This window comes from Lepisosteus oculatus, chromosome 20, assembly GCF_040954835.1.
Source record: "Lepisosteus oculatus isolate fLepOcu1 chromosome 20, fLepOcu1.hap2, whole genome shotgun sequence".
NCBI lineage: Eukaryota > Metazoa > Chordata > Actinopteri > Semionotiformes > Lepisosteidae > Lepisosteus > Lepisosteus oculatus.
In genome coordinates, this window is record NC_090715.1 from 4827557 (window position 1) to 4843359 (window position 15803).

General features: G+C 43.2%; 1 protein-coding gene across 2 annotated transcripts; it reads right to left on the reverse strand.

Moving 5' to 3' along the window:
* Positions 1-2386: 2386 nt before the first annotated feature.
* LOC102696607 (receptor-interacting serine/threonine-protein kinase 2) lies at positions 2387-15803 on the reverse strand. 2 transcript variants are annotated; one of them, XM_015368387.2, is made up of 12 exons: positions 15697-15803; positions 14623-14786; positions 13090-13243; positions 11902-12051; positions 11366-11514; positions 10415-10464; positions 9374-9535; positions 7261-7346; positions 6598-6666; positions 5927-6083; positions 5451-5642; positions 2387-3686 (listed from the first exon to the last, which is right to left on the reverse strand). In XM_015368387.2, the coding sequence occupies exons 2-12, from the start codon at positions 14778-14780 to the stop codon at positions 3394-3396; spliced, it is 1620 nt and encodes a 539-aa protein (XP_015223873.2). In that variant the 5' UTR covers positions 14781-14786; positions 15697-15803; the 3' UTR covers positions 2387-3393. The 2 variants fall into 2 exon arrangements, with proteins under 2 accessions (XP_015223873.2, XP_015223871.2); XM_015368385.2 differs by lacking the exon at positions 15697-15803 and adding an exon at positions 15127-15675.

Here is a 15803-nt window from a genome sequence, read left to right on the forward strand (position 1 = left end):
CTGTTGCGCAGTCATGCCTGCCGTCTACGTAACGGGTGTCAAGGGTCTGTGAAGCAAAACGCTGCAAGTCAGTAATTGTGACTGCACAGTCGGTTAATGAATTATTGTTTTGTACATATTATTTCTAAGATGAAGGGTTTATAAACAGGGGATCGAATAGCTGTGTGTGTGGGGGGGGGGTGGATTTGTGCTGCTCTTTGGCTCGTATCACATCGCTTGCGAAAGACGATTCGATTCCCGATGCTGCAGGTGAACACCTAGAGTTTCTATCTCACGTTCACCCCTCCACTCCGTCATCAATATTCCAGTCATTTAGCCATGGTGTCCTTGTGAAAGTGTGATTTTTACCTCCCCAAGACGACGTTCTAGTTAACAGTGTCTTAGTTTATTGCTAGGAATAATACTATAAAAATTGTATAGAGCAGTCTAGGCCGTTCCGCCTAATTAGAAGAAAGATATTATGCAAGAAGAAATGATTAGATATTATGTTAACGAACAGCATTTAATATTTATTTTATTCTCTTCGGTTGTGTTTTTGTCAATTTGAAATTCTGAACATCAATGCTATGGACCTTTAGACGTTTTATTTGTGTATTTTATACCTGTATATCATGTATTGTGTGTCACAGTTGTGAAATCTTTATGCTGCGTGCTATTTGAGGAGCTCCACAGTACCATCCATCGTCCATACCCGGGAACAAAGCACCCAATTACAATTCACCTAGCAAGTCACATTTCGATCAATTACAGGTAATGCATGTTATAAATGGAGCGCTCTAATATGCAATGGAGATTGAATGTCAGAAAAACCTCCAAAGAAATGCAAAGTGAGACTTACTGATTTCATGTACCTGTAGGTCAGCTCCCTAGGTGTTTGCCAACATTTTCTGCTGAGTCATTAAGTCTCACACACTTAGCACAGTGGGATGTGTAATTTTTGTCTTGCTGAAAAAGCTGCCTGAGTTCTAATAAGTACTTTAGTAATAAGTACATTGACAGAACTTATGAAGTCTCGCCATTAATTTTCCACTGGGCCCAAGTCACAACTTTGTCTGAGCCACTGAAGGACCTTCACTCTCTTCTGCTCTTACTGTACCACTCCAATGTGGCTCTGACCTTAGGCTTCAGGTCATTGTCCAGTTTCAGGTTCTTGATTGATGCAAACAGGTTTTCCTCTGGGATAGGCCATTCGTTTTCCCATCTGTCCTGACAAGCTTTCCTGTCCACAACACGCTGCTGCTCTACCTCCAGCACATATCGGCGGTACCGCTACACGCTTTGTCGCAGTCAGTAATGGCTTAGTTCTTAATAATGTCATTTTCCCTCACAGGTCAACACCAGCCTATTATTGGTGTGGATAATAATAATAATAATTGCTTACACTTATATAGCACTTTTCTGGACACTCCACTCAGAGCGCTTTGAGAAGGCAGCCATAGTACTCCAGCACTCTCCCCATCCAGCAGGTCTCAGTGGGGTGGAGAACAGAATAATGAAGCCAATGCATAGATGGGGATTATTAGGAGGCCATGATTGGTAAGGGCCATTTGGAAATTTGGCCAGGACGCCGGGGTTACACCCCTACTCTTTTCGAGAGACGCCCTGGGATTTTTAATGACCACAGAGAGTCAGGACCTCGGTTTTACGTCTCATCTGAAGGACGGTGCCTTTTTACAGTACAGTGTCCCAATCACTATACTGGGGCATTAGGACCCACATAGACTGCAAGGTGAACAGCCTCTGCTGGCCCCACTAACACCTCTTCCAGCAGCAACCTTCGATTTTCCCAGGAGTCTCCCATCCAGGTACTGGGCAGGCTCACACCTGCTGAGCTTCAGTGAATCATGAAAAATGGGACACAATGCAGCAAAGCACTGTAATTCACACACTTGGCGAATGTGCAGGGGTCTTGCTGCAGAGTTTCACAGGGATTCTTCTTCCTCGCAAGGATGTATAAAATTTAAAAATAGGCATGCAGATGACCATATCATTTACACGGGCGTGATAACCCTGCGTTTATTAAAATTGGGCTCAGCACCTTATGCTAGATTGCTGGACTGTCTGTAGCATGCATGTGCCTGGGACAGTTACATTGTCTTCTCCCTTTCATTCACTCATCCCTCACATGAAACTAGGACACATGTAGTGAGATGTTTTAATGACCCGGTTCCCAAACTTTCAATATCAATCCACAAACACATGGCTTCCTTGTCAATTCTCACCGTCAAGCCACGTGATGAAGAAGAAGCTTCCAATCATAGAACCTCACACTTTTTAACGTTAGCCCCCTAGATTAATGTGTAGAAGATTTATTACATTAGAGGGTGTGTAAAATTAAAAAAAAAAATACATCAGTAAGTGAAAACAAAAACACAAAGCAAGAAAGTGAAATGAAATTCAGTCTTTATGTATATGCTCCTAAACTTATCTTTTTTATATACAAAAAGGAAGAGACAGCAGTCAGAGCCACACACTTACATACATTTAAATAAATTCAAGTGTTAAGAAGTAGAACAGCACCACTACCTATATTCTTGATACAAGATACTAACACTTAGCACTGCCAGATAACATTTTCAGACCCTCTACAAAAAACTACTAGTACGTTAAGCAGAACTCAGAACAGTTGCAAACACCACTGTTGTGTTGCTGACTGAATAAATAAAAGCCATTGTGATAAATATCTCGAAAATGGCACAAGAGAAAACAGCTTTGTGAATGTTGCACTACCTTTTTTTTTTACACAAATGGAAATCACATCATGCTGATGAGACCTTATGTTACAAAAAGCTTAAGGCCACCCTTCAACTACAGTAAAAAAAAAAACATTACTACAGTATTTATCTTACATCACTACAGTGTATAATCTGAGAACTATTGTATAAACGGAACTATTGAAGATGGTGTCTTGTGAAAACATGCATGCAAGACAATACAATCTAAGTTTTATAAAAACTACTTAATGAGTTTCCATTATAAATGAAGTATTTCAGTTATGAAATACAAATAGGCTATCAGGATCCGGATCAGTGGCAAAGCCAGCACCAGCGTCCACACACACTGGATATATTGCTGCTGCGTCTGTCGGCACTACCCTCCAGTCCCCTTCACCCAACAGGATAGATAAGTCGAATGGCCCCCCTCACGTCCTAACAAACATGTTGAAACACACACGCGTCGTTTTTCGTCTTTGAAACTGCACATCAGGTGGAATCCTTAACCATTCCAGTACCAATATGAACTGATTTAGCAGGAGATCAACCATGTGGATTTAGCCCACCAGTCCTAAATCCAGATATGCCCAGTAGCGTGGTGTCCCCACAGCTCCACCGTGATGATCAGATCCTGACTGTGAGCCAGGTGGCTTCTGGGAGAACCAGGGGGGTGGGCGTGTCACTGGAAGAGAGGGGCGGGGCTGCGGGAGACCGAGGCCGACACGAGACCCAGCGCCACCACCAGCAGCTCGGCCGCGCGCTCCCCGAGACACACGCAGGTGTCCAGCAGGGAGCGCGTCCGGTCTGCCAGGGTCCGGGCGGCCCTGACGAGCTCATAGGCCTCTGGGGTCAGCAGCTGTCTGGAGCGCAGCATGTCCAGGATTTTGTTCAGCCCCCCCTCCGTCAGCCCCCGCACGATGGACTCTCGGCGGTCCTGCAGGATCTGGCAGCAGCTCTTCCCAGGGAGCGAGTCTGAGAAACGCACACAGAGGTGAGATAGAGCAGAAACTGCCTTTGTCTCTAAGCAATATAATTGATTTGAGAGCCCTGGAGAGCAAAAGCTTATTTAGGCACAGAGAGATGGCAACCCTTACTTGAGATAATGGTTCTGCACACAGAGTTAAATAAACATACCTCTGAAGTCTACATCTGCTGCAATCTGGGATACATAACCATGTAAATTGAGATTTCTAAAAGATTACAGCCCTGATATTCTTGGTGTTTATGACAGATAGTATTGGTCTCCAGGAAGAGCTTGCAAAAGAACAAACAGCAGGAAGTAAATACCCATTCTCTGTGCAATGCACTAGATCCCTGCAAGTTTTTTTATTCCACCGATTTCCTTCTCTACATGCAAATGAAATCAAATAATTTAATGATCCCGTAATATAATGTATTTCCTTGGAATTAAAATTAACCTGTGATGATGGGTAAAATGAAAATCAGTTCTCACAAATCAGTTTACAGAAAGAAACAAAACTATGCAGGGAAACAGCTCTCTATTACAGAGGAAATAGATTTGGAAAACACAGATAAGGAGAGGCTGCAGACGTGAAAGAGCAAGAGAGCCAGCCTTGCAGGAAACAGCCAATCAGTGACCCAACCAAAGAAATGCTTACACTGCATAATGTGTGTAACTGTAAGTATACACACTGAGCTTTAAAAGAAACAACCTTATAACTGCAGGAAATTCACACATTTTCTCTCAGGAAAACACCAATGTCTTTTTTTGTAACAAGGACACCGATATGTTTTCAAGAAATACTGTGAATATTAACATACTGGGGCTGATCATGAGGAGGAGTTCTGCTGTGAAAATGTGAAATGCTGTCCATCTGTGTTGCATGCTTTGCACCAGACTACAGATGTTATCTTATGGGATTCTGTCCCTTTCCTTTCATAGGGCCTGGACATGAATGAGCCTGTTCACTGGTCTCCAAGCAGTAGATGCCTCATGTCACTGCTGTTCGTGCCACAGATGTTCAATGGGGCTCAGATGTAGTAATCTGAGCATCTGTGATGCAACTGTCAACTATCTCATCTTACAAGAAAGCTGTTGTTACAAGAACAGCATGATGACATGCACTGCCCTGCTGGAATGTTATCAATTTAAGCCTGTTGGGAGATTGAGGTCCTGGGACTTTATCAATATAGTACCACACAGTCAGGTTCCCCATCAGTTACCACAAGTGGAAAGTTGCAGAAGACATGCAGAAGCCTTTCCTTGTTCTTAAGAAGGAGAGATGGAGATTCAGAGATACCTGTAAAATCTGCCTGAAAGAAGGCCTTAAGAACCATAGTTGGCCACGCCTGGACTACACTATTACCCAGGCCACCATACTTGGATCTCCCCATCCACAGATCTGTTGTGCATATCAATTGTAGACTTGCAACACAATCAAGTGTATCACCGTTGCTCATGAGTGATCACTGAATCCCTAAGCTATACTCTATATTTCTCAAAACTTGTTTGTTTGTCTAGATAGAGTAATATTTTTCCTTTGATGCCCAGCCTATAGAGAGGCTTCATAATTTAGTCCTTGAGACAACTTCATTAACTTTTCCAGAAGCACAGGCTTGCCAATACTATCTGAAACATTTTGCTGCAGACTATAAAAACCCCAAGAAAACTAGATGAGTAACTGGAAAGGAAGGGAGAGCCATGAGGCGAGAGATCAGCAGGAGAGGAAGAGCACTCTGTGAGTGGACTGTGCTAGCAATGGCGGAGTGACTCACCCACAGAGCAGTGTCTGGGCCGCTCCAGGGGGAGATTTCTGGGCAGCACGGGGGCGCGAAAGGGTGGGGGGTTCATCTTAGGAGGGGGGCTGCATCTGGTCTCCCCTCTCCTGGAAGGGCCCTGAGGCAGGGAGGCTTGAGCACTTTGACAAGGTGGCTTCAACAAAGAGGTGCAGGCTGGGATCCAGCACTCTGGAAAAACATTTTTTTAAAAATCAAGGAGGGAATGGTTGCACCAACTAGCTACAGTATATGAGTCTGTGGAAGGTACTTTAAACTGAAATCTTAGCACTGAAAGCATTATCCAAAGGATTAATCAAAATGATTTATTTTAAAGTATATCGAATTATGAAAAATAAAAGTAAATAATTCCAACAACACTGTAGAAACACTTTTTTTTTAACACTGCCATCTTAATCCCCTGCTGGACTTCCTGTAGGAAAACCACTTTTTCAGTGACTGAGATGCGATATTACCTCTATGACAGGCAGTCGGAGGGCTGCCTTGTGCTGATGGGGGCGATGACTGGTTTTGGGGTCTTGTCCTCTGCGATGCAGAAGACAGGGTCTGCACCTTTTCCAGCAGGACAGTCTTATTGCCAGGATTTTTTGAGTCACCGCAGCAACCGGAAGTCTGATAACGTAAAAAAAAGAAGTATTCATATCCAGGGCAGGTGGGAAAGTAGCATCCCACCCATTCAGCATAGGACTACCTGGGTGTTGAAACAGAAGACCAGTTTGAGCTAGCATTCTTCACATAACTTAAAAACTTAACTGCTTAATTACATTTACTTAGCATTTTAAGTTTTTAAGGCTACAACCCTGTAAAAACTTTATGAACTACAAGATGTATTACAAAACTAACAATTACAAACTCCGAAATGCATCCGCTCTGTTATGGACAACCAGAACAGTCAATGGTTTTGATTCTAACAGCTGAGCTCAGCTTTACCCTGTTACAGTACTTATCCGTTTGCTAATACAACATTATTACGAAGGGTCTCTGGACATTAAGAGAAATATCCTCCATCTGCATTATTCAGTTATTTAAATTCCAGTTTGCTGCACATTCTGTCATTTGTGCATCACTACATTATTCTACAGTGATTAATACCATGTCCATTCAGTCCAACAGAAGTCCAGCTCACCTCCAGATTGTGTATCTCCACCTGCAGCTCCTGAAATGACTGGTCTTTCCCATACAACAGCGCCCTCTCCTGGACACAAGACAGAATAAAACTTGATCAATACTAAAGTCTATACAGAAACCTACTGTACACACCAACTTTCTGTTTCAAATAATAACAGAACATACGTAGAAAAACACACAGTAGTTTAAAAGGTATTCTGTTTCTTGCATTGTTCCAACACTTTGGGCTACATACAGCAGTTAAACTTGATTATGGATGTAAACTGCTGTACACTTTGTAGATGCTGCAAACAGCGAAGTGCAGTGTTTCCCCAACCCTGTTCCTGAAGGATCACAGTCTTCTGGCTTTTCTCCAGCCGAGTTCTTAATCACAGGCTTACCGATTTCAGTTTTCGGTTTGGAGCCAGTTTATAAATAACCAAAGGACTTGGAGAAAACCCATACAAACATGCAGAGTACTACTGGACCTAGGATCTAACCTTGAGGCAATAGCACTTATCACATCACCCCTAGGAGTCGCTTATGGGAAAACTAATATGCAAAGCGCTTCACATTCAAATCAAAGCTCAAGAGGAAAGGAGTTGTGCAAGTCAATGCTATGTAAGAAATCTATCTGGTGCTGGAGGGGCATGCATGTGTATATTGATGGAAGACCCTTTACCTTGCTCTCGTTCAGCTGGAGGACAGCCCCGGCTATCGAGTCTGGGTGGAAGGCCTCTATGGCACTACGGAGCACCAGCAGGCAGTCTGCAAGAAGAGAAACGAGCTTTCAGCCGTCAGGCAAGTCCCAACACACGAGAGAACAGATCGTTCTTTCAGTTTCATAGTCAAGGCCTCGGGGAAAAGCCATCAGCCTTTCTGCTAAAGCAGTGAGCATGCACTGTACAGTAGCCCACTTTCCTGCTTCAGCAGCTTTGACACACAGTGTAGGAACCGAAATTTGAGCAAGGTCGAGTCGGTTAAAAATGTTATGTCATGGGGCTCCACCGCAGATGGAGCTCTACGGTCACGGGATCGAGCCTGGGTCATGTTACTAGCTGTGACTGGGATTCCCCAAGTGGTTCTTCACACTTTTCCGAGGGTGGGATCAGTCAACCAGCACTCTCGACAGCACCCCTACAGTTACCCAAGCGCTTGCAGGCTCGTGGAGCTGTCGTGATGCGCAGCCAGTTCAGCGTCAAAACCGGAGCATTTCGCAGGGGTCAGGTCAGAGGAGTCACATCCCCCCCACCCCCAACCCCCGTGTGCAGTTGCAGGGTTCGTAACTGTAATCCGAGACATTTTTATTTTAACTGATGCAAAGGATGAATTTATGAGCATTTTCCCCAACAGCACTTTATAGCTCACTAGTTATTACAACAAGGAACCTGGAAATGAGTGCAGCGCTGGCCTGAACATGCTGGAAACTCGCCAGGTGAATCTTGCTCAATCAAGGTGGTACTGTAGCGTCACTAAATAACCTGTCACCTAGGCAAACATTTACAGGCTAGATGTACCAGAATCAGCGTCAAAACCTGAGCATTTCGCAGGGGTCAGGTCAGAGGAGTCACGTCCCCCCCACCCCCAACCCCCGTGTGCAGTTGCAGGGTTCGTAACTGTAATCTGAGACATTTTTATTTTAATTGATGCAAAGGATGAATTTATGAGATTTTCCCCCAACAGAACTTTATAGCTCACTAGTTATTACAACAAGGAACCTGGAAATGAGTGCAGCACTGGCCCGAACATGCTGGAAACTCGCCAGGTGAATCTTGCTCAATCAAGGTGGTACTGTAGCGTCACTAAATAACCTGTCACCTAGGCAAACATTTACAGGCTAGATGTACCAGAATCAGTTTTTCATAATATTTGTACAATGTTTAAGTCATTATAAGCATATTTTTACATTTACTTTCTGGTTTTAAAAAGCTGAATGCTTGCATCTTGCTAACAGGTATATCTCTAACTTATATCTCTCATGGAAACCAACAGGCTTTCTCTCAAGAGGCCTGCAGAAGCCCTCCACTGGCACTGGCACTACAGCCCATAAAACCTCCCATCACATACTTCCTAAAAAACAACAAGAAAACACAAAAGGAGTGACGAAAGAGAAGGGAGTGGTGTCTGACAATTGTAACTGGAATCCAGCCATTGTCTAGAGCCAAGCTGGGGGAGAGAAGCTGGATTGTTCTCATTCCACTCCCCCAGATTCCTGTTAACTGGTACTCTTTCCTCACTTACCTGCAAGGTCTTGGTGAGACACCACAAAAGATGTTGCTTCTCTGGAATCAATTCACAAAAGTGCCAACCTGATGCATTCTGGGACTTGTCTTACACCGGCATGCTGAAGGAACTGAACCTCTTAATTTCTCTATTCAAGACCTTAAACAAGTCCTCAAAATCCTCAAAGGCACTCACAAAGTCAACCCAGAGGCCTTCTTCAACATGAACAGTGGAGCACCAACCAGAGGCACAAGTGGAAATTATATGGAAGCATATTCAACAGTGAGGATACGAAATGCTTCTTTACCCAAAGGCTTGTGGGAGTATAGAACAGGCTGCCCAGCCACCTTGCCGACGCCAACCCTGGATTCTATCCTCAGATCAATTAAGAACTAACTACGGGCTGGATGGATCGTTTGTAAACCTTCTTGTGTTCTTCTGTCTGTTGATCATTTCAAGTATCGGTGGGATCAAGCCGTTGTGGGAACTGGCCCAGCCAGCCGAGTGCCGTGATCCGTGGCGTGAGGAATGGGCGGCGCACAGGCAGTCCGAGTCCTGGAGAGGCTGCGTACCTGTTGCCCGGGGACGAGAGGCAGGGTCGCGGCTCCAGCAGAGGGCCATGAGCTGGGAGAGGGCCCGGCACTGGGGCACCCCGGCAGCCACCGCCTCCTCTCCGATGCCAGGCCCCATGCCACTCTGCACAGACAGCGGCAGCGCCCGCGGCTGGCCGATACCTGCGCGGGAAAAGAGGCACACATTTACCACTTCCTCCCGTCGAGCTGGTTCGAGAGCTGGAGAAAAGCACCCTGCCTCATCCCTCTCCCCGGACATGGTGGAAAATGCAGAAGTCGGACTGTTTCCCAAATTCAAGTCTCACTCTTAATACAGCACAAACGATGGGGCTTGACATGATGCAAGAACATGCAAGCGATGTAATTCCAAGTTATTTTTATTAGCAGCACTATTCACAAAGTTTAAAAAATCCCCTTTATTTAGAACAACAGCCTTAGAAGCAAATTAACAAGGGGTCACCAGCCCTGGTTTTTGAGAACTGCAGGGTCTTTGAAATATTATTTCATGCTCTTTAATTACTTTAACCAGGTATCAGGTAAATTAGTTATGATAAATTACAATACCTGAAAAACCAAGACAAAGGTTGGAAACTTCATACATAAGAGCTGTTCTAGCAACATAAACATTCAAAGGGGGAAAAAAAAAATCAATTAGCTGTCCTAGATGAGGTACTGAGGTATTGTGAATGCCCTTTGCAAGCTTCATCTGCTGAAGTAACAGAACTGAGAAGCTGAGTGAGCCAGTAAGCAGCTTTTCTTAGTGAAGTGCTGAATAGTCCTCTGCTCTTTGGTTTGACAGCTGCACCCAAAGGGCCTCCACACTAACACTGTCTATTCACATGGACTAGTGAACAGGTTCACAATCTCACTCCACAGAAGTTTGAGGAATAAGGAAAATAAGAAATGAGGAAGTTGTCTTTTTTTGTTAAATGGAAGAGAGCAAGAGAAGCCACACTGCAACATGACAGATGCCACAGTATCACACCTTCCTGCTACCCCTTACAACTCAACGCAGTAAACCCCTGGCGTCAGAGCACGTACCTTCATAGGCCTGTCTTCTGTTGAGGGTCTCCCACATGACCATGCCAAAGCTGAAAGAGACATAAGCCGCACCATTAAACCCTCTCTCAAGATCAAGGCTGTCCAGCCCCGATACTGGAAGGCAGGTTCATCTGCAGGTGTTCATTACAACTGAAAGCAAGTGAAATAAATCGGCTGAGAACTGGCTTAATTGGCACGATTTAACGGTTTGTTCCAGCTCTTTAGGCACTGCTGCTTTAAAGACAGTGCTCTGTCCAGTCCTTTTCTATATATTTTTCTTTCTCTGCATCTTTTAGTGTGAAGACAGACTTCACAAAGTATCCATAAATTAAAGCCCTGAACTAACACGATGCATGGAGCTAACCTCTAGTTTATTTTGAATGCTTAAAGAAACAATTCTATCTTTCTAAAACACCACATTTCATTCTCCCATGCTGATTTCATTATGAAAGTGAATCGCATGACTGCCATAAAAAGTTAATTTTTGGAACCAAGTGGTGACTCCACTTCCTTCAGTGCCCTGCAAGGGGTTAGACAAACTCAGCACCTTCTGCTTTCATAATGACATTTACACTTGGAAAACAAGTGTTAGAGGAACTGTGAATCTTGGGGAATTAGGTGCTGTTCTGCCTGATAACACACTAGCTTGAAGTGCAATCTATTTTCACTATTGCGAAAGATTTTTTTCCTTAAAAAAAGGCAGATCTAAATATTTAAAATCTATCACTTTAGAAATACACCTTTTATCTGCCCGGTAAAAAAAAAACAAAACTACCTTGATAAGCCTGGAATTTGATTTGATACTTTTTAGCCACTATCATTGGTTAACCTTTAAGGAAAACAATTAAAATTAAAATCAGAAATCAGTTTTTCTTTTAAATACTCAATCGCAACAGAAGAAACTGTGAAGGGCACATCTTTGGGGAGGGGTTCAAACACAGAAACTCTCACCTGTACAGATCTCCCTCTATGGCAGGTGTTTCCCCTCTAAGGACTTCTGGTGACAAATACACCAGGTCCCTAATCCAATGTCCATTACAGTCATCACGCACGGACTTCAAGTTCCATTTTTTCCACTGCAACAAGCCATAGTCACAGACCTATAGGCCAAAGAGACATACGCGCTTATCTAAAAGCATTTTTAAACGAAATCGCTATGCATTGCATACATACCTGTTTTATACGATTTCTGTTAAACATTTTTTACAGCCTAGCAACATCAGAATGCATTGATTTTATCTTACTGAGGAACCAGTAGAACAAGCACAACGAAAAAGCAATATACTGTATACGGAACAAGTCACCATATTGCTTTTTAGAATATATTGTATTTACACTACAATAAATAGAGAGCTCTAGGAATTATATACCACTAAATTACAGGGTAGACAGCTGCTGCAATCATTCTTTAAAAAGGTATTGACAAATTGCTTCTGCCTTCTAGGAATAATAAAAATAGCATCAGGTTTAACCAGGCTTTAGATTACCTTTGCCCGATACTGAGCGTCCAGCAGGATATTGTTAGGCTTCAGGGCCTGGTGAGAAAGAGGTATTCCGTGCAGGTGGGAAAGACCCTCTGCAACATCCAGCAGGATTCGGAGAAGTAGAGGTACAGTCAATTCAGGATAACGCTGGCGCTGGAACAGAATTGAGACAACATCCAGAGTTTTGACCTGCTTTAAAGTTGCGACTGGATTTGTGAATCTCTGTTCCAAAGATTCAGCAAAACCACATTACTGCTCTCAGTTAATTGAGTTGATTGAGTTAATGTTACAGAAATAGATCCAGACTCTGAGTTTAATGCAGTTCCTTCCCTGCTGAGTTCTTGCAACCATGTTAATCTAGTTTTGTATTTTTTTTTACAACAAATGGACACTCCGCTCAGAGGTGATTTTTAAAAAAGAAAAAAAACATAAGAGTCCAAAATGTAATTGTACAGTTGTTCTTTCATTTTCAATGTTATATGTTCACATTACCTCTGCCTAAGAACTACTTTAACTACCGCTTTTTGCTTTTGGTGTCTTTGATGTGTAATGATTGACTTTTCTTTGCTTTGTTACTGAGACCTCCCCACGCTCCCCAATACAACACAAACTTCCCCCTCAAAAGATGGTCCGCACTGGAACTTCCCATTCTAACAAACATCCTTTACATAAGGGACTGAACCCTGTATTTGAGAAGTTCAGGCACAGTACTGGGCTGTACCGCGGAGATCTCCTTAAACACCTGAGTCACCTTTTGGTACGACAAAGATTTAATTGGCTAAAATAGCAAAGTTGTGGACAGTGACTCAGAGATCCCAGTGAAGATGTTTTCCCAGCACTTTTAGATTTAAAACGTGGATCTATTTTGTTTTTAAAAAAGAAGAAAGATTATGTCAGAAATGTAAATGACATCAGAAATTGGGGAAAAAAATCTTTGGTTGTGGAGATGTTGTACTATAAAAATTAATCAAGCAAAAAGGTTGCAAATGAGAAATTAGATCATATTATCCATCTTGTCCATTTGATTTTAAAAGTATCTTACTGAGAAAGAATGAGTATTTTTACCGATGACAACTGTAGCTAGCAGTTGGAGGATTTTGAGGACTATGACTCAATGCGACTTGTCACCCAGAATATTCTGATGCACGTTGAGGACTCATGAGTTTCGACTGCGCAACCCTCCCCTCCTACCTCATTAAGGAGGGTGTGGAGAGACCCTCCACTCATCCACTCCGACACCAGGCCCAGGAAGTGATGGGTCTTGTATACTCCCAAAGGAGCCAGAACCCGGTCTGACCTGATCCGTCGCACCTGTTCAATCTCCTGAAATTGCTCACTCCACTCCCTGTGGCAGAGAAGAACCAAAACACACTCTCGACATGAGTAAGAACTCTACATGACCCAACATTTCCCCTCAACACTGGCTAATTACATAAACATGCTCCATAGAACACAGGAAACAGGTCACAGGTCACATTCAAGATGAGTCTTCATTCATTCATTCATTCATTCATTCATTCATTCATTCATTCAGGAAATCCACAGAAACCCATCTGAGAACCTTTTAGTTTTATATGAGCTTCTTGATGTGCATCATCAGTCCCGTATTTCACTTTTACAACAGCTTAGCCTTTTGAAATCATAAGATGCAGGAGAAATTCCGCAACGTTCAAGCGAGAGTCGACTATTTTTATTCAATTTTGGGTTGCGAGTGCTGCGGGGGAAGAGGTGTGAAGGAGATACATGGCCTGTAGTTTCATTTTGATGTTAACGTAAATCACTAAAACAATGATCAAACCAAGCCACCATTACTGCATGTCCTGTAATCCATCTAAACTGTCTTGGAACTAACACATTTTTAAGCTTGCCTTCTCTTATATGTCCCGACTTTTCAAATAAACCCCCAGAGCAGCACAATAAACATTTCCACAACCAACATTTGTACTGCACACACTTTGGAAGAGATTCTGCTGAAGTGTAAACACCACCGTAAAACGCCTCTCATCTAAAAGGAATGACAATGCTTCCTAATGTTACGCAGGTTACTTAATTTCAACTGGAAATTAACAACAGTGCAGAACCTGGATAGACTCCAGGTCTGAGATACTACACCTACTGTAGGTAAACCAGACCGGATATACAGTCTATCTGGACTTCTCTTCTCCACTAACACAACTTCTTCTTTAGCCTTGCCGATCACCCCTGCAGGTTTTTGTTTCAGATACGTAGCAAGTCCTTAAATGAAGCAATACGATCTGGGACTTAAACTTCAAAATTCTTTATAGCTCTTCAACAACTCAGACGTTTCCTCTCGACTTGGATTTGATGTCAGCAAGTTAAAATTTCCCTGCTGCAGGTGCATCTAGAACCAGACTTAACCCATCTTCCATCTGGGGTAGTTGCAGAAAGGAGAAACAGAAGTATATTTTTCCTCCATTCAAATAAACGGGGGGGCGTTGAAATTGAAGTAAAAGAGAAATGTATTGCAGCATGCATTGCATTTTTAATGCATTTAAGTTTGACAAATTAACTGCGGTTACTTTGGAGGTGTTCTGCATATACTGCATTTGTTTGTGGCTGTGCATATGTACCATTGATGTTTGAAGATCAAACTGCCCTGGAAACACACGACTCTGGCTGAAGAACAGGCTGGGAAGGACAGAACAGACAGGAAAGCAGACAGAACCAGGGTCAACAACTGAGAGCGATCCATCACCCCCTCACCTCTCTGCAGGTCTGTGGACAGACAACACCTTGATGCACACCTGTCTCCCTGTTCTGCTGTAGCTGCCCTTCAGGCAGGAGCCCGAGCTGGTTGGGGTCAGAACCACCTTCACCACATCCTGCTCTGGGATTGTGGGCAGAAAGCTGTGCTGGGCCATTCTCACCTGAAAGGAACCCAAACCCAATACCCATGCAATTACATTACACTATAACCCTGAACAACAACAACAACAACATTTAAAAGTCTGGAGTCATACAGCTTACAGTATTTTACTGCAATAATGGGTGGGTGGACTCCGTATTGAAGACTAAACAAATCAGTACAGGTAGTCTGCCGATCAAGGACTATTTATTATCACATCAGACAGAAATGTTAAAAGCGAAAACTTGTATTTTTATATTCATTCGAGTGTTTAAAATGAGATCTCGAATTAACTGAAAATGCAATCATTAATTGCAAAAAGATCTCGCAAACTAGTGCCTCCGTGGAGTAGTAAACGTTACCTGAAAAAAAACATTGTTGCCATTAATATTGTAACGCATTAACGAAAGCGTAATTAGCGTGCGTGCCAACGACAGGTTAAAGTTTCGCCACTTTTTTAAACAAGTGGAGCCCAAGTCGTAAACCTTTGCAAACAGCAGAAAGCCACTTTTCTGAAAAGTTTTTTTTTTTTCCTCCTGTGTAGGATAGGGGCAGGCCAGTCCAGCGTTAAGGACTTGGAAAGTCCCATTCAGTCACCGGTCAGATTTTCTGCCTCGCAACAACAGCACCATCTGGGAACGCACGACCTACGAAAACCCACCGAGGAGCACAGAACAGGAGCTTTCACCTGCTAAAAACTACCGCTCTGGGAAACGGCCAGGCTAATTCACAAAGTTATCTATGAGCGTTCGGTTTGCAGGGATGGTTACGCCCCTCTCCACTAGTTAACCTCAGAAATTACGCGTAGAAAAAGTGTGAAAAACAAACGAGCTCCGCTATGAAATGAGTTATTCCTTCCAGCGCTGCTCTTTCTCAAATTACGCGATCCTAGTGTGCACTTATTGAGGTGACATTAACACGTCAAAGCTTACCCTTTTAGCTCACTCAGGGCGTCCTCTTTATTTCTTCCGAGCTTGAGACTAAATGCTCGCTGTGCCAGCATGAAATGCACTTACCGAGCGTGTTTATGTGAATTCTC

Bases quoted from the DNA above. Each gene is read 5' to 3' on its own strand.
- LOC102696607 (XM_015368385.2), bottom strand. From the start codon at position 15,165: ATGCGTTACAATATTAATGGCAACAATGTTTTTTTTCAG. The intron at 9,536-10,414 runs GTACGTGCTCTG...TTTCCCGCGCAG, and splicing joins CAGAAGACAGGCCTATGAAG to GTATCGGCCAGCCGCGGGCG. The intron at 6,667-7,260 runs GTAAAGGGTCTT...TCTTGTGTCCAG, and splicing joins TCCAGCTGAACGAGAGCAAG to GAGAGGGCGCTGTTGTATGG.